General features: G+C 34.8%; 1 protein-coding gene across 14 annotated transcripts in view; it reads right to left on the bottom strand.

Annotated features, from left to right (window-relative positions):
* CDH18 (cadherin 18) overlaps positions 1 to 21,453 on the bottom strand; it is a 494,422-nt gene that overhangs the window by 111,796 nt on the left and 361,173 nt on the right. For all 14 annotated transcript variants that reach the window (XM_071453812.1, XM_071453784.1, XM_071453774.1 and 11 more), the window contains 2 exons: positions 16,938 to 17,232; positions 11,533 to 11,652 (listed from right to left, as the gene is read on the bottom strand). In XM_071453812.1, coding sequence (XP_071309913.1) covers positions 11,533 to 11,652; positions 16,938 to 17,232 — 415 coding nt within the window. The remainder of the gene's footprint in view (positions 1 to 11,532; positions 11,653 to 16,937; positions 17,233 to 21,453) is intronic.

The following is a 21,453-nucleotide window of genomic DNA, read 5'->3' as shown; positions in this document are numbered from 1 at the left end:
AGACAGAACTTTACTCCTCTGCAATGGGTAGTGAACACAGATCTGCTTCTGCCTCTTCTAGCATGAGAATTTTCAGGGGCTTTACCTAATGCTTAAAATATTTCATAAGGAATGTCCTGACTGCAAATTTGAAAAGCTTTGGGGTCTTTTTTTTTTTGGTTTCTTTTTTGACTGAGGGATGGATTTTAAAAATTATTTTTAAAATGCGAAGAAAAACATCTACCTTACAAAGGTTTGTCCTTACAAAAGTTTGTTGACAAGCAGCACTTGCAACACTGTCAGGGCACCAGAGGGGCTGGCAGCTTCTAGGGGCCAGGTGACAAGAGGGTCCTAGGATGGTGGTGGCAGGATCTGGCAGCCACAGCCTGTTCCACGCCCAAACAGGGGCACTGGAGCAGCCCCAGTCCCAGGCCTTGGCACCTCTTGGAGGCAAGGACCTGGGGACAGGCACAGACCACCGCAGCCAGGCTGATACATTATGACTAATCTAATTCTTATAAAAAACCAAACCAAACAACTAACTGTTACTATCATTTACAAATCAAGTTACAGTATGTAGGTGTAAGCAAAGATAAGTTAAAAAAAATTTAAAAAAATAATAAATAAACAGAATCCTCTACTGGAAATACAGTCCCAGAGTCACAGGAAGTCTGGTTATAGTCTCTCCTAAATTTTAATTTTAGAAATATGATGGCAACTCATAAAGGCAGTTACAAAGGAGTGAATTTGCCGGTTACTGAGTTTGATCAGAGCCTATCTTCAGTCTTAAAGACCAGGGAAAGCCTATTTTTACTACTTCTGCTGCTGCTCCTGGGCTTGACATAGTTGGCAAGGGAATGAAAGCACACTTCAGAGCACATTCAGAAAAGATGGACACCACCAAGGGAAACAGACTAAATTTATTGCAAGACTTCACGTTCCCCACTTGAACAGGCACTGATGGTGGGAAGGCAGCAAAGTTGAATATTCAAGAGAAAAATATGCAAATAGAGAAGACACAACTGGCAAATGTTGAATTTCCTGGATAGATCACAAGTTTCTTGGTGTTTTCTGAAAGTAATTTCTTTTTCCCTTACTTGTCAGATATGAACTGAATTATAACAGTCCCTAAATGTCATCTTGGTGGTTATCACTGTAAAACTGGTGTAAAATTGGTTTATATACATATTGTACTTCTTTGTTCATGTATATGGCCAATAGATATGGAGGTTTTGTTAATTTTATCAAGTTTTTGTGCAGTTTTTCTTGAGAGGCATCTCAACTGCAGAGGGATTATTTTTTTCTGTTTAAGATTTCTTGAGGAGCATTTTCTTTATACACATTCTTTGGCAAATCATTGTTATCATACTAGTTTTTTGTTCTGTATGGTTTATTACAAGACAAAGTATTATCAGACACATTTATTCAAATTGTCACTGAAAATGTATGCATTGTTCTAAGAGATGAGACTGATGGGAAACCAGATGCATATATATTTATTGACTTAATGTAGATTATTCATGAATTCTGAGAGTAATTATGTTTTTAAATCACAGGATTTGTAAGAATTAAAAAATAAAATAAACTTATTAATAAAAATTATATACAAGAAAACAATATCCTCAATCAGTTATATATTTATAATTTCCTTTTCACATGTCTACCACCACTGGTCTTGTCCACTCTAATGTGAATTAGTATAAAATATCAAATATGAATAGGAAAAATGTGACCTCACTGAAGCTTATTATTAAAACAATAACATTATTAACACAATATATCTGAAAAAATCCCAACTAATAAGCCAAAAAACTAAAACAACATAAATCAGAACTTCAAGAAATTAGGTCCTTTAAAAATATATTTAACCAGTGTATCACCAACCATAAGCAGACATTTTGACATTACCAAATCAGTAGATAACAGCCCCTGGAATTGAACCTCAATGACACTTTGTCTCATTTTCACTGCCACTGCAAAGTTCCATTGACACCTTTAACTGCATTTCTGAAATTGTTATCCTCAACTATAGCAATATCTGTAACAGTTTACAAAAGGGAAAACTAAGCTGGAAAAGGGAAATGTGGATCAAGAAGGAGAGATAAGTATGAATTAGGATGCCTGTGTGAAGTTCAACTTAATACCTGGTTCTATATCTTCATTTCATCTCCCTAGCCAAAATTTCAAGGGTGTGTGTGGGGAGAATTTTTTTCAATGCCTTGGTGATTCTTTCTTCTAGAGCTACATATGTAAATAATAACCCCTTGTCTAGAAAAAGGACAGCTGTTACCTGAATTAAAGACAATAAAGTCACCGCCTTTTTTTCACAACAAAAGATTGATCTGTGAAAGCATTGTCAACATGTGGACTGGGGCAGAACCTTTTAACAATCTACTGCATTAATCTTCTCAGTCAGTGTCCTGATTCTCATCCCAGTTGAGCTAAAAATTACAGTAATGTATATTTGCTTTAGGGTGAAATTTTATTCATTCCCTTTCCCTAAAGTTAAACACATTTTATCACACATGTAATTTTCATACTTTGTTTGGATGAATAAGCTTTCTATGTTTAAAAACAGAGAACTTAAATTATTGGCTAATATCTCCTGTGTGTGAAGTTCAAAGACACAGAGCTAAACATATGTTTATAAAAATAACTCTACTCTAGAAAAACAGACATTTTACAGGCACTTGAAATGTAATGTTTTCCTCATTTCAAGATCTTTAACTTTTTCTAATAGATACAGCATGGTATTTTAGACCTATAAAATAGAGCAAACTCCTTACATCCCTCAATGCCTCTGAAAATATGTGAATGCCTGGAAGTATGAAAAGCCAAGCCTAACAAACATTAAGATTAGGAAGCTTTTCCAATGTCTAATAGAAAGTAAAAGCCAAGATTTTAAATGGCGAACAAAGAGCAATTTTATATCTAAGAGAAAGACCGTAAAAGATGTGGTGACAGAATCTATCCTACATGATTATGGATGTCTCACTGCTTTCAGTTCTGGACTTGCAGTCTGGTAACACAAATAAAAACAGTGCTTCACCTGTGTGATGATCTTGATTGGGATAGATAATTTTCTCCATAGCAGGTCATATGGTGCTGTTTTGGATTTGTGACACAAACAGTGCTGATGACACAGGGATGTTTTAGCCTTGTTAAGGAGTGCTTACAGCAACGTGGACTTTTCTGCTTCTCACACCATTCCACCATTGACAAGGCTCAGGGTGCACAAGGAGCTCAGAAGGAATACAGCTGGAAGGGCTGACCCAAGGGACATCCCATATCACATGAAATCACAATCAGCAAGAAAAATGGGGAGAAGAAGGAGAAAGAAAGGGCACTCAGAGTTGTGGCATTTGTTGTCCCTGGCCACTGTAATGTGTGGTTATGTAATGAGCTCTGCTTTCCTGGGGAGAGCTGAACTACTGCCTGCCCATGGGAGGTGGTGAATCAACTCCTTGCTTTCCTTTGCTTGTGTACATTACTTTTACCTTCCCTATTAAAATGTCTTTATCTCAGTTACATCACTTCTTTTCTCTCTCCCATTGCATTGTGTGGGGAGAGAGTAAGAGGCTATGTGTGGCTGAGCTGTCTACTAGGCTTAGCCCAGATGAAGATATCATTACATTTTAAGTGGAAAAACATGTTTGTGTATTTACAGATGAAAGATTAAAAATATATACACATGTAAATAAAAGCATGTCTACCAACAAAACTACCAACTACCACAGTACAGTAGTCGAACTCAATCTCCAAAGCACATGGTTCATCTCACAGGAGAAGAAAAACAAGGTTAGAACATCAGGCAATCTTTTTTCCCAGTTTGCTGCCTCTTATACCCATCCTTTTAAACTATATGATGAATGCTGGGAGAGAAAGTATTGGTAGATATCAAACAAAGAAAATACAGTGCCAGAAAACTGCTCCTGATGAGTGACCGATCCATCTTGTGCCCTGCAAAGCCTGCTGCACAAAGTTTTCTGGAGGTGGATGCCAAAAATTGCATAAGGATATATAAGAGGGATGATATACCACCAAATATCAGTAATCCTAAGAGAAACTGAGCTAGACTGAACAGAACATTCTGCCCCTCCTCTTTGTACAACTTTGATTAGCAAAGGACTTTCTGCATTGTTTTCATGATAATGGAAAACAAGGTCTAAGCAACAAGGTTTTTAGTCATACCAATGCCCTCACAAAGTCTCTAACTGTACCAAAATGTTGTCCCCAGAAACCTAAAAGAAGCAGTAGATCGTTCTGCTGTCTGATGGCCTGAGTTATTCTCAAAATGACTCTTGGAAAAACAGTAAGAGTATATCAATATTTTGAACATAAAAGAAAACTGTGAGAATTAAGTCCATTGTTCAGAGAAGTTTTTTTTAAAGTGTCAAAACGGTAGGTGTAGAAAATCCAATATTTACTTTAAACTGAAAGCAAAAGACATTACAATATTTACTCTTAACTGAGAGCTGACAGATGACACTCTCAAACAAGTGTTCATGACAATATTTTTAGATGATGCACATATTTCTGTTCGTTCAGGAATGGAGGAGTGCACTGTACAGTACCTGGTGGAATTAGAAAAACAAGGTAAGACTCTTTCAAATTCTGAGTTTGAATTCCTAGTGATCCTCTTGTCAGTAAAGTGCAGACATTGGAAAAGGTCTACACTAGAGTTGTAATTTCTGTTAGAACATTTCAGAAATTCCTTGAGGGAAATCAAACCTATGAAAACCTGAATATGAAATACAGTTATTAGAACTTCAAGAAAAAAACTTCAGTACCTATGCACAAAATCATGTTATTTTAATCCTACACACTTTTAGAAAAATGTATCATTCATTACAATAACTAAACTTTCAAACTGATTCTTGACTGTGACCTCCCCTTGATATGAGTAGAAACCAATCACATATAACAGAGTTTTCATCAATAGCTATAAATAAGCGTTCTGCAATGCAAGCACATGTAAAATTCAGAAATTTCATCACAGGCATTTCTTTAGCTCAAGCAGAATGTGTCATTAGAAAATTTTATGCTTGACAACCCTTTTGGTGAAGAATTTTTTCCTAATATCTAACCTAAACCTTGCCTGGTCACTTTGTGGCCTTTTTTCTTGTCCTATGACTTGTTACTTGTGGGGAGAGACATACTTCCACCATGGTACATTCTACCTCCTTTTGGGCAGTTGCAGAGAGCAGTCAAATTTCTTTTGATTCTACTTTTCTCCAGACAGGACAACATAATCTCCATCAACTGCTCCTCACAAGACTTGTGCTCCAGGCCCTTCACCTGCTTTATTGTCCTTTACACACATGGTGTCCAATTACAGTTTAAAAGCCTATCTGCAAAAACTGTAGTTAGATGAGGCAAAGTACCCTATAAAATGTCTACAGGAGCCTGGGAAGTGGCTGTGGATTTTGGCATGGATTAGGCATGGATTAGGCATGGATTAGGCATGGATTTTGGGCGTTGTCATAAGATATTCCTTCAGAGCAGAAGCATTGAATTTATGTAAGATAATGCTTAAGCACTGTAAGGTCATTTAAAAATTATTGGAGCCTCTGAGCAGAAAGCAATGGGATTGCTAAACAAAATTCATTTTCACATTCACTTAGCAGTCCAATATGAACTAACCTGCATTTCAGCAGGGAATCACTAACTCCAGTAAACATGTTCATTAAAGAGATGTCACTAAGATATTTCAACTAAAAAAGTAAGAATTCTTCACAAGAAAAATAGGGATGCTTGTTCAAGAATGTGGCAGAAATTGATTTTTTTATAGTATTTTCTTGTGCTATGATTTTCTATGTATGCAGGGACATAGGGTCATGAAATATCATTATTTCAATTAGGACAGTAGATTCTTATCTGGAATACCATGACAGGCTGTTCTACTAAAGCATAAAAAGAGTGCTCTTCTTTTTTGAACTGGAAAGTTTATTCAATTTGTCTTTATATAAATTATCTTGTCTATTATAAGGAGATGCAGTGGACCTTAATTCATTAAATTAATTATTGATATCTCACCACTAAAAGAAATTTATTTCAATAGAATAATTAATTATATTTTTAAGTATTCGTGCTTATTTAGCAGTATTGAGCTTGAGAATAAGTTGATAAACAATATATTTTTCTTGTTTTGCCGAGGAGTGAACATGCAACTTTAAAATTACACTCTAATTATTACAATGCTATAAAACCTGCCATTCCCATATGAACCTTGACCAAGACCTTTAAAAAAAATGTAAAAGAATAGTTACAGATGTGAACAAAAATCTTGAATTTCCAGGATGGGTAATTGGTGTTTATGAGGCTCATCTCTATGTTTGATAGCATCTATTCAGCCATTGACTGTGTTTATTTGCATTTGTATTGTGCTCTCAGTCAGGAACCAAACTAGATAATCAGTGAATAGGTAATTTCTTGTAGGGATCCTTGAAGCTATTGTTCATATCTTGTGAAGACAGAAAGCAGAAGGAGATTGACACTCATCTCACACTTCATGATTACCCCAGACTAATTTGCAGTGACATTCTTTGATAAATAGAAATACATATTTCTTTACTATTTAACATCTTAAAGTAAAACAAAAAAACAGGCAAACAATCTTATACATGACTAAGATCTTTGTAATATTGTTGATGCAACAGCAGAACATTATAAATACAAATATCTGAGGTTTTTTCCATATTCAATTCAATGACAAATGAGTTATCTGTCCTGCCAATGTCTACACTTAAATTCAAAACTGCAATGAATGACGGTTTTATCCCTTATTTTATAACAGTTGCAGCAGAACTGCTGATTTGAAAAGACATCTGCCCTACACATTGCTTCACTCTGTATATGTGGTTCAGAAAGACACATGTACCTGCAAAGAGCTGGGTGGAACTGACATACTCCAAACACGATTTACTATGTAAGCAGTCAAATTAGACTACAGGTTTCTCTTTCATTCCCAAAGCATGTAGCAATAGAAAGTGTGCTGCTATAGCTGCAACTATAAGCCCATAGTCTAACTTGAGGTTTCCTCAGAAAACAAAGGAGCTCCCGGGGCTGGGTTACCAGTCAAATGTTGGCTGCTGCTGTTTGATGAGCCACACTTCACATGAGCAAAGAACAAGCAAGGATCGATCCTAGATCAAGTTTATGGATAGAAAGACCTCATGATTTGGGAAAGGTTGAATATTGAATTTGCAGTTCAAACTCCCCAGAAAAGACTTCATGTGTATTTAGGCATTTCAAAAGATGCTCAAAGTTTGAAGGCAGGTAGTGGAGGGGCTGCATATGTGAAAAGGTGGGAGTAGGAGAAGGGAGAACCATATTAAAACACTAAGTACCTGAATAAATTATTTGCTCCCCTGTTAACTAAAAACTTTGCTTTTTATTTTCTCTTTACAGAGAAGTTAATGATACTCTAAAAGTATAAGTATTTAATGTCTTCCAGGGTTCCCTAAATATTTTGATTTAAGAATAGATACAATCCTATATGTATAATCTTTGCAAATATACATAAGATCTAGACATTAACTCCTTCCCTCTCTTTTGCCATAATTACTAGAACATTCTTAGTTATAAAATTTCAGCAGAGTGCTTTTGCTGCAGATGGGGAGGAAAACAAATAGTAAACACTAGAGGGTATTGCAGGTAATTATTAATTACATAACTAGTCACTATTACACTCCACAGCTAATTACCAAAAGTAATTAATAAACACAAATACAGAGCAGTTAATAGAAAGCCATTCAATATCAAAGGATTTTGAAAGTCTTAAAAGTCTTTAGGTTATGCATGGAAAGTAGCTTTGACATTCACAGCCAAAATTACATAGTTGCAGCAAATTTCTATGCAGAGAATTCACAATTTTTTCCCAGAGGAAAACAAAACAAAACACAGGTCTTAGAGCAAATCAACTGATAAACTAGATTGTTGGCAGCCTGATGGAGATGAGGTTGCTGCACCTTCCTATTTTTAATCCATGATTAGAAGCAATGTGAGGTCAAGCGCTGTTCCCACAAGGCACATTCACAGATGCAACATGCAACGGGTGACACGCAAATGGGATGGCTCAGCACTCAAACACAAACAGCACAAACAGCCTCATTCTTCTCCAGCTGACCAGAAGGAAGGATGATTTACAATTGGAAATATACTCACAACTCAGCATGGATAGCTCCTGTAACTTGTCATATTTGGTCTATCCAGTAACCTTTGCACTCGGCACCATCTGGACATAAAACTCTGGGGCCTTCAACTGCCCTCCAGCTCCAGGTACAGATTCCCTTTTTATCCTCGGTATAGTCCGACATCTCCACTCAGCCCAGTACACTTATTGATCCCCCACAGCCTTACACACTGAGTACATCCAGTAGCAGTGCCTGGACCCCTTGGGCCCTCACTTCCCAATGCCATCCAGCTGACTCCTCGCTCCCTGGTCTCCCCTTGCCTCATGTACAGAGATACACAACTACAAACTGGACTACCAAACCACATACCACACAGTCACTCTAGGCTGGTTGTGGCTTCTCCAACAGCTGACTCCTGAGCTTTCTGGTCTGGACATTGGACCAAATGGATATCCATCACCCAAACCACTCATCCAGACTGCTGACCCTGTAGTAATACCATGCTGGCATAGACACCTGTGTAATTTACTTATGGTCTGCATTTTCCAGTTTCCTGACACCAGACACACACCAGACCCCTTTAACTCATTGTCCTGCTCCAGCTGCTAGCAATTAAATCTCCACTCACACATGCATGCGAGAGAGAGACCTTTTCCTCAGGAAATGGAGCGGGAAATGGAGCTGGAAATGGAGCATAAGAAAACACAGAACAGGCTGCTGATCCAGGGCAGGGCATGGCCAGATAATAGTGCTGAGCAAAGCCATATTGCATATGGCTGGTCCCTTTTATCCTCTTACCTCACCATTTTCTCTTGCTTTTCTCTCCCCACTCCATCTCAATCATCCCTTTCCCTGTCTATGGTCCTTCCTCCAAATATCCAGGAGTAAGTCTGCATGATTCCCATTATCTGCAACTCATAATGTGTCCCATAGCCCTGTAAGCAGTAGCTTTCTCAATTGAAAGGGTGATCAGGGCAGTGCCTTTTGATTTGTCATGATGGGTTTCAACCCTGGCCCATAGGGTGAGGCTGTCCTGGGTCAACCCTAGGAGGAGCTCAGGCTCCAGTCTATTTAGAGCAGGGGGTTTTACTCTCCCTGCACTGCTCCTCTGCCCCACTTTGTGTGGAGAAGAGCCTTTTATCAGGTAAGTTGACAAAGCTCTTCTGCCACGAACACACTTTTTTCCTGCTTCAGAGTTTGTAATTTGGTGCTGTTGCCTTATTATACTTTAAATGTAGGAATTTTATAGCCTTATTCTATAAAATTTAAACTATTTAAACTATTTTAAAAATTTAAACTATTTAAACTATTAAAAAAATTTAAACTATTTAAACTATTCTAACCTAAGCTTCTAAAAATCCATATCTTTAAAGTCTTCAGATATTAAGTTGTTTAAAACCAAGTATAGGCAGTACTAAGCTAGAAGTATCAGACTTTTTAAGATGAGTATTCACACTAGAGCTTGATATCTATTTCTGATAGCTTCAAGAAACTTTACTGATCATGATGCCAGATCCTTAGGCTGCATAAAAAACATTCAGTCATGAATGTTGGGACCTTTCTCTTTGCCACTTTTGGACCTCCTTTGTTTTAAAGGAAGTTTGTGCATGTAAATGTAAATTCAGAAGACTTCCAGATAAAGTATAGTTAAGCTGGAATTGAACAATTGAGGTGTTAGGAAAAAAGTCAAAGAAATGCTAGCAAATTCAGAAGAGTGATGCTTTAAAAACTGAGTCTTAAACCCCAAAAATTCAAAGTGAAATTTTATAGTGAAAAATGCTATTCATCAAGACTTTCCCATCTTTTCCAATATTCTTCTTCCCATTTCATCATGCCAAATTAAATTAACTGCTGTTCTGCAATTATAAAAAGGCAACATATAAAATCAAAAAGCTTCCTCCTGTTTTTTCACTGTCACACTATTTATCTCATTTTCACTTTTTCATAGAGTATGGTTTCAGAATAATTTTCATATTCTACACAAATATCAAAAAGACTTTAACTTCATAAAGTGTTATTAAATCCCTGTCAAAGCCTAAGGCTTGAGGAGTGAAAATAAACTACCATCTGTTGTTTCATTTTACATACAACAATACTATTTCTTGTGTGATATAGACTTGATACAGAGAATTTCCATTATGATTCTTCACTGACTGAATAGCAGCTCCAGACTACAAGTTCTCCACCATTATAAAAATAAAAAATGCAGGCTATTGCTTCAGAGTGCCTGAACAGTTTTAGAAATATGAACTAGTTATATTTCTAAGGGCAAGGAGAACGTGAGGACTGTACCATAGATTTTCTATTCCAGGCCTTTCTTACATGACCCCCCAAACTTATTGAAAATTTTAGGCTGAGACAGACCTTCCTCTGAGGATCATGGAGTTTGGTCTCCTGATTAAAGCAGCACTAACCTCAAAGCTCTCTGAGATGGCACAGATACACTTCTCTTGTAGCAAAACCAGGGTACATTTCCAGGTACCACAGAGACCAGTGTACAAAAGCCAAGAAACTTAAGTACAAAAACAGTAAAATGGAAACCATTTACACTATAGTTAATTCACTCCAGCACTCATTATTATTCCCTACAGTTAACTAGGGAAAACTACACTGTTCTGTGTGCTCTATTTTTTCCCTTCAGTATTAAAGCTTTGATATAGACAGGGAAAAACGGTCAAAAATTTAAATAAAAATATACTCTCTTACATTCTATTTACCAACTATTGAGGACTTTAAATACACACTTAAAATGTATAACCATGTTATTATCATTATCATAATGATGCTCTTCAAAAAATCACAAACTAATAACAATTCCCATCCCCAAAAGAGATTTTTCCTCTCTTTAAATACAACAGTTTGGATACGTTATACATGACTTACACTTTGTGGGAAAGAAAAAAAAAAAGGGTGATGCATAGAGTTTAAGCATAAATATTTCAGTTCATTCTACTTCTCAAGTCATAGAATGAATTTTCAGTTAAATGGCAGTCCTGAGGTTTTATAAAAAACACAAATTGTAACAATTTATATTGGCACGTGTTGAAACATACATCCAATAATCCTCCCAAGCCTATCCTACAGACAAAACAAAGCATTGAAAATTATGTGTTAGGCATACTTGAGTCACTTCCTAAACAGAGGCTTGAAAAGATGAAAGAGTGCTATTGCAGTTTGGCTGAATGGTTCACATCATGACATGATGCAGAATTAATTCTGTACACAGCAGGCTCATTTTAGTACTCAGCAAAACATAGCAACTTATAAATTTCATAGTGCTAAAGTAAGAAGCAGCCTACAAAAACACTGAGAAAAAAAGTCCACATATCACCATTGTGTACATTGCATTTCACCTACCAGACTTAATTAACTGCAACATAATAGCTAAATCATTTCAACAGAAATATAAAATACCCACCTGTTTTGGGGTCAACAGAGAAATATGGCTGTCCCTGAAGAATACTGTACACTACTCTGGCACTGTTTCCATATGTGGGGTCATCTGCATCTGTGGCTGTCACCTGTAGAACAGATGTACCTGTATATATAGGAAAATAAACATTAACTTGCAATAAATAAAATTTTCCAACAAATATTTTCAAATACATTTTAAAAAGCTCTAAAATCCTCACATTCTAAAAAATGAGAGATTAATATCATGCTATCATAATATAATTTTTAAGGAAAAATAGTTACACTAATTTGAAAAATAATTGTCTTTATATGTGTATGTGTAAATTGTTTACACACATACAAACTTAAACAGAAATTACAGAGATGTAAATATAAATAGTAAGTACATAGCATGCATATTTAAATATGTTCTGTACACATAGATCCCAAACTTGGATATTGACTTCTAAAAAACACAGATTAATGGACTTCAGGATTATCTTTATCCACAATACAAATTAACATTGAAGTATGAAAAGTAACTTGTATAAATGCTCCCAAATGAATAAAAGTTGCTAAATGAATATAAAAATCTAGCTATTGGAAGGCATCAAAGATCTGAAAATGAAATAACTTCTAGAACCTATTTGGGGATGCAAATTAGAAAGATGAGTTCAAAAGACAATTATTTTTTATGCTAGTAATAAAAACCACTAGAAGAATAAAATCACAGTTTCTAGCATATCACTAGGTGGGATAAGTTAAGAGTAACCCTTGAGAAAATGAAATGCATAAATACTGCACAGATAGAATGGAGACAAGTGATTTTTTTCATTTTAGTGTACTTTTCAAGGCATGTAATGATGAATCTTTGCTATCACTGCCAAACACTTCCCATAAGAAATCAGTGAGTGTAAGATTGTGAGTTAATAAAAGCTCAGATTGCATTCTATTTGTTTATCTTTATGCAGACACAGCTTTATACAGGCTCCTTGGTCCAGCATTAAAATACTGTAATAATAACAGAACAGGCTGCTCTCACATAACTCTGCATCTGAAAGCAGATTCTAATCTAAATTAACCACTGAGGTATCACATAAACTCTAAGGTGTTCAATTTCACATTTAGTGGAGAGGAGAAGTGTGTTTCTGAATTGAAACCCTTGATCTCCTTCATTTGTTGCACTTTCATTTTCCTTATAGAACTGTTTCAGAGCATGCTACCTAGATTTCTTCAGATGCAACTAAACCAGGAGATGTGCTTCAGCAGCACATCTGATTTATTCTGACTGCTAAAAGGCACATAATCTCAGAGACCAGGCAAGAGCTAATTTAAAACAAGATTTCACGAATATATGTGGCATGGACATCAGTTTCTCTGTTCCAGTTGTTCAGCCTCTTAGATCAATTTCCATTGCACAGAAACATTTGTTAATGTGCACACCCTCAGTATGCTCTTGACTTAGAAGGATGTAAAGTCATGGAGTCTCACTTCCGGTGCAGCAAACTAACCATGCAAACCTTCACAGACTTGCTTTCTACCCTCTTTGAGAAACTCTTAATTCACTTTTACCATGTTAAAAGTGAATACCAAGAGCTGCTGTTTGTATCTCTACTGCAGACCTAGTAAAACTGTATGTATATGCTCTGCATACTTAAATACAGTGTCTTCTGGTCTCTGAAAAGCCCAAGTGTATACAGTCTCACAGATTAATGTATTAAAAAACCAAGTATAAGGATCCTTGGATGACTTTGAAGTGGAATATTGTAAGAAAATCAAGCTGGAGTTAGTTGTATGTTCACAATTATCCAGATGTTAATGTTACAGGTAACTAAACTACTGTGTTTGTGTTCATGTGGAAAGGTAAACAAATTTGAATGAAAGTTCATGTATTTTTTCTTAAAATGTTCTAGAAATCAGTTCAGGCCTATTTATTTGCTATCTAAACACAGAAGAAGAGGTCACTTCTAGGAACAGATATTTCCCCCTGCTAGTCCATTACATTGGAATGCTGTAATGATATATTTCTGTAGCCCAGTTTGCAAATAATTTGGCTATGAAAGAATTTTGTCACTCCAGTTAGGAAATAAAAATGGCATTATTCCCCCGACTGGAGTCTCTGCTTATTCAGAGTACAACTAGCATTTCATATGCTCTCCAGCTACATTTCAGAGCTTACATTTTGGGCATTCTGTTTTCTTAGTTAATGCTTTATAAAGAGCTGTAAAAGATGTCTGTATGCTTTGAACATCACTTTGTATGTTTTGTCATTTTTTTTCCTAGTATTAAAAAAAAAAAAAAATTATTCAATTGGGGAACAAAATTGTATTTTATTTCAAAATATCTCCATTTGTTTTTTCTCTTTTTTTTTTTAATATATATAATTTGCAAAAAAAAATTTGTGAAGCTATATCTCAAAGAAAAGCTGAAAGAGAATATTGCAATTGCTCTCTCTGAAGACAAATTTTTAATTTTTATTGAGGCAGTTCCATAAAATACATCTGTTGAGAATGTAAATATTCATGCATTACTTTTCATAGTTGTCTATACTATTGAATCTCAAATGGATCAATATTTAACAAAAAAATTAAAAGAAATTATAAAAAGATGAAGTTTAATAAATGCAGGGATAGTCTGCCTAACTAAATGAATTCTTAGTACTGTCTCAAAACACTAACAAGTCAACAAAACGTGATTTATTTTCGTAATACAGGAAGTCAAATAGGCACTTCTAATAAAAATCATATTTATGAACAACATTGTCTTCCAGATTATCTGAAATTATGACTACACCACATTGGAATACTCTCAAAAGAAGTTTGGAAATGTCTACTGTGCCTATTAATTTCTTAAGCAGAATTTATTTGGAATACTCTTCTTATCAGAGAATCACAGAATTGTTAGGGTTGGAAGGGTCATGAGGAAGTCATCTAGTCTCACTTCTAAACTATCTCAGCACTAAAAATCTTGCATGGAGATTTTCACTCATTTTGCAGCTGACAATTAGCACATCTGCAAGTCTTTTACTGACTGAAAAATATTCCTATTTTCTTTTAATTTACATAAAGATGACTTTCATAAACCTTAAAGCAGACTACAGGGATCTCAGTGTAACTGAGTTTTTCATACTATAGAAGAAATAATTTCAGATATAAATTTTGGTTCTTGAGCCAAATTTTACAGAAAAGATTCATTGAAGGAAAGGAATAGACATTTTCTTTCATCTCTCCCAGAATTGCACATAAAGCACAAATAGTATGTTTATTTTGTGTCACAGTGAAAACTGTGGTCTAATGTTTGCCAAAAAAATTAACAAAACTTTTCTCTACTCACTTGTCCATGACTTGAAAAAGAAAAGCCATAAAGGTCCTACAGCTTTTACAACTAGATTCAGTTCAATTTGTGGGGAAAATACCAGCTAGGATCCTGAGGAGACAAACAAGAACCTACTGCTGAAACTAAGCAAAATAATGGAGATCAAAAATAATACCACTTAGCGTGAGAACTGTTGCAGAGAGACAGTCTCTTTAAATGATAATATAAAAATCAGAAGAAATATTCAGAGTGAGACCTCCTTAGAAATTCACAGAATAACATCAACAAGTTCAGTTATGTATAGACTCCACAGCTAAATGTCAAAAAGTATGCTAATTATAGAAAGAATAAAAGTGACAGAGGTATCTCCATCATTTGACACAAAGACTGTATCCTGTGGAAGTAGTAATAGAATTAGTCTTCCTGAAATTGCAGACAATAAAAATGCTTTAAGAGAGGAGAAAAAAGAAAATTGATATAATAAATCCACAATGAAAATATATTGTATACCTAGAACAGAATGCCTGTATGCTAGGATATGAAAATTCAGGTTTATTCACACAACACAAAAGCCTTGTGGAATAGATATTTTAATGATTTGCCTCAGGTACAACCAGTAAAGTATTTTATTTATAATACATTGTAGTGGTTTTGCTTTGCTAATTTAAAATTTTATTAATTTTGAGGTTTCCTGGTTAATGTATTAATGAGTGTGGTGGTTTTCAGCATCAACATCAAAATCTTTTATGCAAAACAGAAGCATCAATTTTCTATTTTACTAGTAAAACTTCATTGGTTTACCATAACCCACTCTGTTTTACACCATAAAATACCATCCCAGATAATTCAAATCATTCTTTGGAAAACAGTACCATGTATGATGTAGTTGAATAGTAATACTAAATTCTGATTACTGCAGAATTAAGACTTACATTTATGGAAAAATTCTCAATATTGAGAAGACGAAAGAAGAATAAAACTTTCATGAATATAATGCAAATAAAAAATTATTACATCAGCTACTTTTGATTTTGAAGATAATATTGATCTCTCTTCCATTATCTTTCCTCCAATTCAGAAAATAAAATGCCTCTAAAGGTGAAGAAAATAATCAATTAAAATGGTTTCCATTAAAGACAAAGAAAACCAAAGAAATAGAAAGACGGAGTTACACATTTTTGGAAACAGTTGGTAAAGGAAATGAATTCCTCATTAAGAAAGCTTGTAGTGTAATGGGAGATAACTGAGATAAAAGCTTAGATGATACTGAAATGAACTGCAACTCTAGCAGCGAACTTTGTGCCACAGTGAATTATCAAAGACAGTTGAAGAGGTTTTGTACAGAGCCAGAATATTCTTACTGGAAGCTCTTTGCATTCACTGTGGTAATTCACACAAACATTTATTGTTTGCATTGTCCTGGATTTATGATATTACATTACACAGAAATGCTGCACTTTTGTCCTTGTAAAAAATACTGTTGGCAATTCTTCTATTAGAGGAAAATTTTATACTAACTTCAACACCAGAGAAGTCTTAAATAAAGAAAACTGATTGCATAAGGCAGCATATCATAGAATAAGAATATCTGAATGACGTAACAGAGAAAACCAAAGATTGGTATCTTTTTGAACTTCAGTTCACTTTATAAGAAACTTGATAAGTAAACATATGTCTAAAATAATCTAGGGAACTACTGTTCCTTTGTGTTTAATCCTGTGAATTATATAGGTGCTTATGTAAACCTAAGAGAATGCCCTAAAGTTTGCAGTTGAATGAGGATATATGAATACATCTTTTTTCTAGAATAGAAATTACAATTTGCCAAAGAATTTATGTTAAAACATACATTAAAACATATATGTTAAAACATTCAAGATTAATAGTGACTCTTCTCTTACAACCAGCATGTGTGTGTGCATACTGTTTCCTTACTGTGAATGTCACAAGTAACATATGGGTTGTATTTCATGTTTTCTTATCATCTCTTCTTCTCATCTCTTAACTCCAATGTATTTAACATACACTCAATGATGTGATGATAACTTTGACAAACAGTACGTGGCATTTGCACTTGTTAAAAGACTGTTGAATAGCACAGTTTGTTTTCCTTACCCATTTCAGACATCTCTGGCACAGTAACAATGTATGGTCCATCTGTAAATTTTGGTGCATTGTCGTTGATATCCTGCACTTTGATAATGAACTCAGATTCGGGCTCGAGTGGCTTGTTTGTCCGTCTGTCAATAGCTTGCGCATGAAGCACATAGTGTGTCTTCTGCTCTCGATCTAGGCTTTTGGTTGAATGGATGTCTCCAGTTGTGTCATCAATAATAAATATAGTCCCTGCCCCTTCTCCAGTAAGAATGTATTTGACTGATCCATCACCTTTGTCAGAATTGGAATGCAGCTGTAGAATAAAAACACATAAAACCATATAAAATTTATTAAATATTTCAGAAGATATAAAAATGATAATATTACAGTCAGAACACTTCTATTTTGTTTTTACCTTTCCCAATTCTTCCATAAATTCCCTATGATCTTTCTGGCAACGCAGTCACTTTGTTGAGGGTAATTTTCCACCCAGCATAGTTAATTTCTTAAACTGGGATTTCTTGGTTATGTATCCAATCTAGAAAACTTCCCTAAGTCAAGAATATTCTAGTAATTGTGATTTGTTTTATTTGGTTTTAGTCCTTCTGATCATTATTTTACAGCACTCATTGCTTGAAATCCTGTCCTAACCACTAAACCAGATGCATTTCCACTGAGAATTGCCTACTGCAATGATGGTAATTCAGTCCCACCTACATTTTCCTCTGTGGCCCCAAGGACAACATAATTTACTGTGAAAGGAAACTGCACACTGTGCCAGTGGCAGATGTCAGTCCAGAATTACTCTATTCCACAAGAAAATATTGGTATTTTCTTTGGATTTTGTTTATTTTTAGCTAGAAAGTTATCTAACTTGCTTGTATTTAAATTATTATTGTTAAATGATGATGTTTGACAGGGACTTTCAGCATTTTTGTTGTTCATAACACCTTGTGCTATGAAATATAAATTAAATATATTATACTCTTCTTTTGGTATAGTAAAGTTTTATTTCATTGGGGGAATGGAGGGTGGGTGGAAGGAAAACCCAATAAGTAGATTGGTATGTTAAAAGATAACATGAAATGGCTTCCCACTGCCTCACTGCTCCTAACCTGACTTTAAAGAATTGCCTGTTTATAACCAAATGAACATGTGTTCTTTGATAAGAAAGGTGATTTTTGCATAAACTGAGTTTTGCAAATTTGTTTTTTTTTTTTCCTTGGAAACAACTTTAAGAACATAATGTATTTATTGAGGAGCATTATAAGAACAAAGTGATAATGCAGAAATGAACAGCCTCAGGTATTGTGCAGTTATACTGTGATGGGAAATCAGAAGGGAAACTTTCTTATTTTAGTAAGATATTTTTATTCTTATCCTACTGCCCTGAATATTTTTTAATATCTGAAGTGTGTCATTACAAAATTTTGATATAGAACTTGAGCAAAATAGAAAGAAAATAACAGATATTTTTAATTCACAAGATGCAAGGTGTTACTTTCCTGTTTTCATTCTCAGTTCAAAAACCATAGAGGGTTGAATAGAAAGAAAATAAGATTTCTCTGGTAAAAAACATCTTTTTTTTTTAATTTAAAACACATGATACAGAAGTGATGGTATTTTCTCACACACAAGGTGTATCTTTTTTCTGAGTCTTCATCTTGCCTTTGAAACTACCTTCCTTTTGTAAAAGGAGTAAGCATAAGGTCCTTGATGAGATTTTTAATATTTTCTAATAAATTCATGAAATTATGGTGTTGCATATAATTTATATATTTTATGGGAGGGGGCTTGGAAAAGGGAAATTTAATAAATTGAAGGTTTTCAACTCATAAAAATTTCAGCACAACTTCAGTCAATGCACTATATACTTATCTGAGTCACATGAAGATCTGACTGAATAACCAACACAAAACTGGGTCACAACTGTGGACCCTTTTTATTCTTTTCTTAATCAAAAAAAGAAAGAAGTAGCAAAAGGGTCTATTTGTTTGGCATGCTTTTATAGGGCAGCAGAACAGTCTTACACATTTCATTTACTGTAGTCATTGTCAAAACTAATTTCTTCCTAGCTTTAGAATAATAACGCTGCATTAACAAAGGAATAATTCACTCTATATAAAATACCAAGAATCCAAACTTCCTACAGTATAAATGTTATTTGAAGTGATTTATTTCTAAAAGCAAGAGTAGTGGGTATTCTAGTATTCTAGAATAGCTTTACTGATACTTTAATTTCTCAAAAACAATTAGCATTGTAGGATTCTTTTGGGATAAAATGAGCCCTCAATGCTAGTGATTGCAAATGCCAACAGTAAAATGACAAATTTGATAAGTTTATAAGGAGCCCAAAACTAATCCAAACTGAAAAAGATCTGAAGGTTTTCCATCATACTTCTTTCCTTTTACCTCTATAGGGATATATGTAAAAGTATATTCAGGTATACCAAATAGATCCCAGAAAAAATCACTGCATCTATAACTGGAATTATGAACACATGAATCAATTAAAAAATTGCTAGGTAAGAAATACACAGAATAAGGAATTGCTGTACAATATAAAAAGTAGGTTCTTCAAAACACTAAATCCAATCCCATATGCAGAAAGGCACATTCAAAAATTCATTATGATGGCACAAAATGCATGGACTATTTAAAAAATTAATAACATTAGCTATTTTTTTATTGTGAAGAAATCACTCCTGTCATCAGTGAAGAAAATACAGATTTATTTTGAGTCAGAAGGTTTTTGCATCTAAAAGAAAAGTTAGGAAACACAAAAGATATTCAGCTGCTTTCATGGTCAACAATTTTTATGTTAATCCTGCCAAACATTGTGTTACTCAATAAACTTCAACTGAAAAATATAGGCAAGAGTCTCATCAGAAGAAAACTATCTGCATATTAATAATCACTGAAAGCCTTCCATTTACAACTAGGTATTTTAAACTGCAGTTGTAAGGCAACAACTGAAAAGGAGTAAAAGCCAAAAGAAGTTCCTGCTTCCTTACTTCCAGATATGTCTTATATTGTTTGAAATATAACACTTTGATTTATGCCTTTTAACTTTTAATGCTGAATTTTAAACTCACAAAGGAGGATTTTGCATAGCAAAATGGTATTTTCTTTGTCAGTTGTTTATATTTCAGTTTTCCTGCAAATTAAAGATTAAAGAACTGTTTGTCTTCTTTAATTCTTCCATCTTAGTACAAATTGGTCCAAGTGGAAAAATATCAAGACTTCTCTCAAATGCTTATTTGCAATATGTGTTGTGCTGAGAGAGCCCCTGGGAATCTCTGCTTCAGACAATGTTCACTAGATTAACTAGAGATTTATGTCCCTGAGCATGGTGCACTTCTCTCTTTTCCCTCTGTATTATGAAATCATCTCTACAACGAGAGGTTTACTCCACAAAAACATTTCCAATTAGAAGAAATGTTATTCACCTCTTAGGTTACAAATACATGGTTTGGGAGAGTGTATTTCTGCCGTGCTGCCCATAATAGTTTCTAAAAGACATTGAGGGGGCAAAATCCAGCTGAACAATAGTGGCCTTTCTCTCTGCTTGGAACTGCAATAGCTATTTCTCTTTCAGATTAATTTGGCACAGAGGAGAATGTCACTAAGCAATACAAATGCAAGCCAACCCATGTTTTGTTCAGACCTAACTTGTGTGACCTGGGGAATTCTTCTCAAACCAGATCCCTAGAAAGGGTGTGGCCCAGTTATGAACCACTGGGGGAGTCTCCAGTGTCCCAGTGCCAGGGAGCTTCCTGACTCTGCTGATCTCTGACAGCAATGTCTCCAATTCTCCAAACTGCAGTCAGTGCAGAATTCTGAATTCCCTGTGGAAATGTGAACTCTAGTCTAAGTGATGGGCTGGAAACATTCTGCAAATATTAGCACTGATTTGGTTATGCTTCCAACAAGAATATATCTGTTTAATATTCTGAATCTGTCCACAACCAGAAGCTGCCAGAAAGTATTCAACTTTCATCCCCTTCAGTCATTATTCCTGTCTTTATTTCTCTGATTTTTTTTAGGGAAAGAAGAAGCTGAAAATGAGAGCAAATGGACATATCTGGAATATCCCCTTTGTCAACCTGGTGGCCTACGCTTCGTGACATATTTAGTAGCAAGTTGCTTCCAGGAAGATTTATGATGGTTCCTCGGTCTTTAACTATCCCATATCAGCAGTGTATGACTGATTTTGCAGAACAGTAACCAAGGTGTTCCTGTTTTGCTAAGACTTTAACATTTTTCTTCCATCAGTCCATTTAAAAGCTCATTTTCTTTTTGAATTCCTGCAGAAACTGCAGAAGAGCTATATTAATCAAATTCATGATTTGCAGATAGATGCAAATATTTCAGTTAATAAGTATATTCTTTATATTCGTCTATTAATTTTGACACTATGAATCGTTAAATACTTTTTTTGATGCACTAGCATATTTACTGCTGTAAAATGAATTCACAGATTGAAGGCTAATTACCCACCTAGTAAAGTGTTGTTACTGTTTGTAACTGAAAA

Source organism: Agelaius tricolor, unplaced genomic scaffold, assembly GCF_023055355.1.
Source record: "Agelaius tricolor isolate 1412-34295 unplaced genomic scaffold, bAgeTri1.0.p SCAF_2, whole genome shotgun sequence".
Lineage (NCBI taxonomy): Eukaryota > Metazoa > Chordata > Aves > Passeriformes > Icteridae > Agelaius > Agelaius tricolor.
The sequence above is the reverse complement of the archived record's forward strand: the minus strand, read 5'-3'. Positions and strand labels throughout refer to the sequence as shown.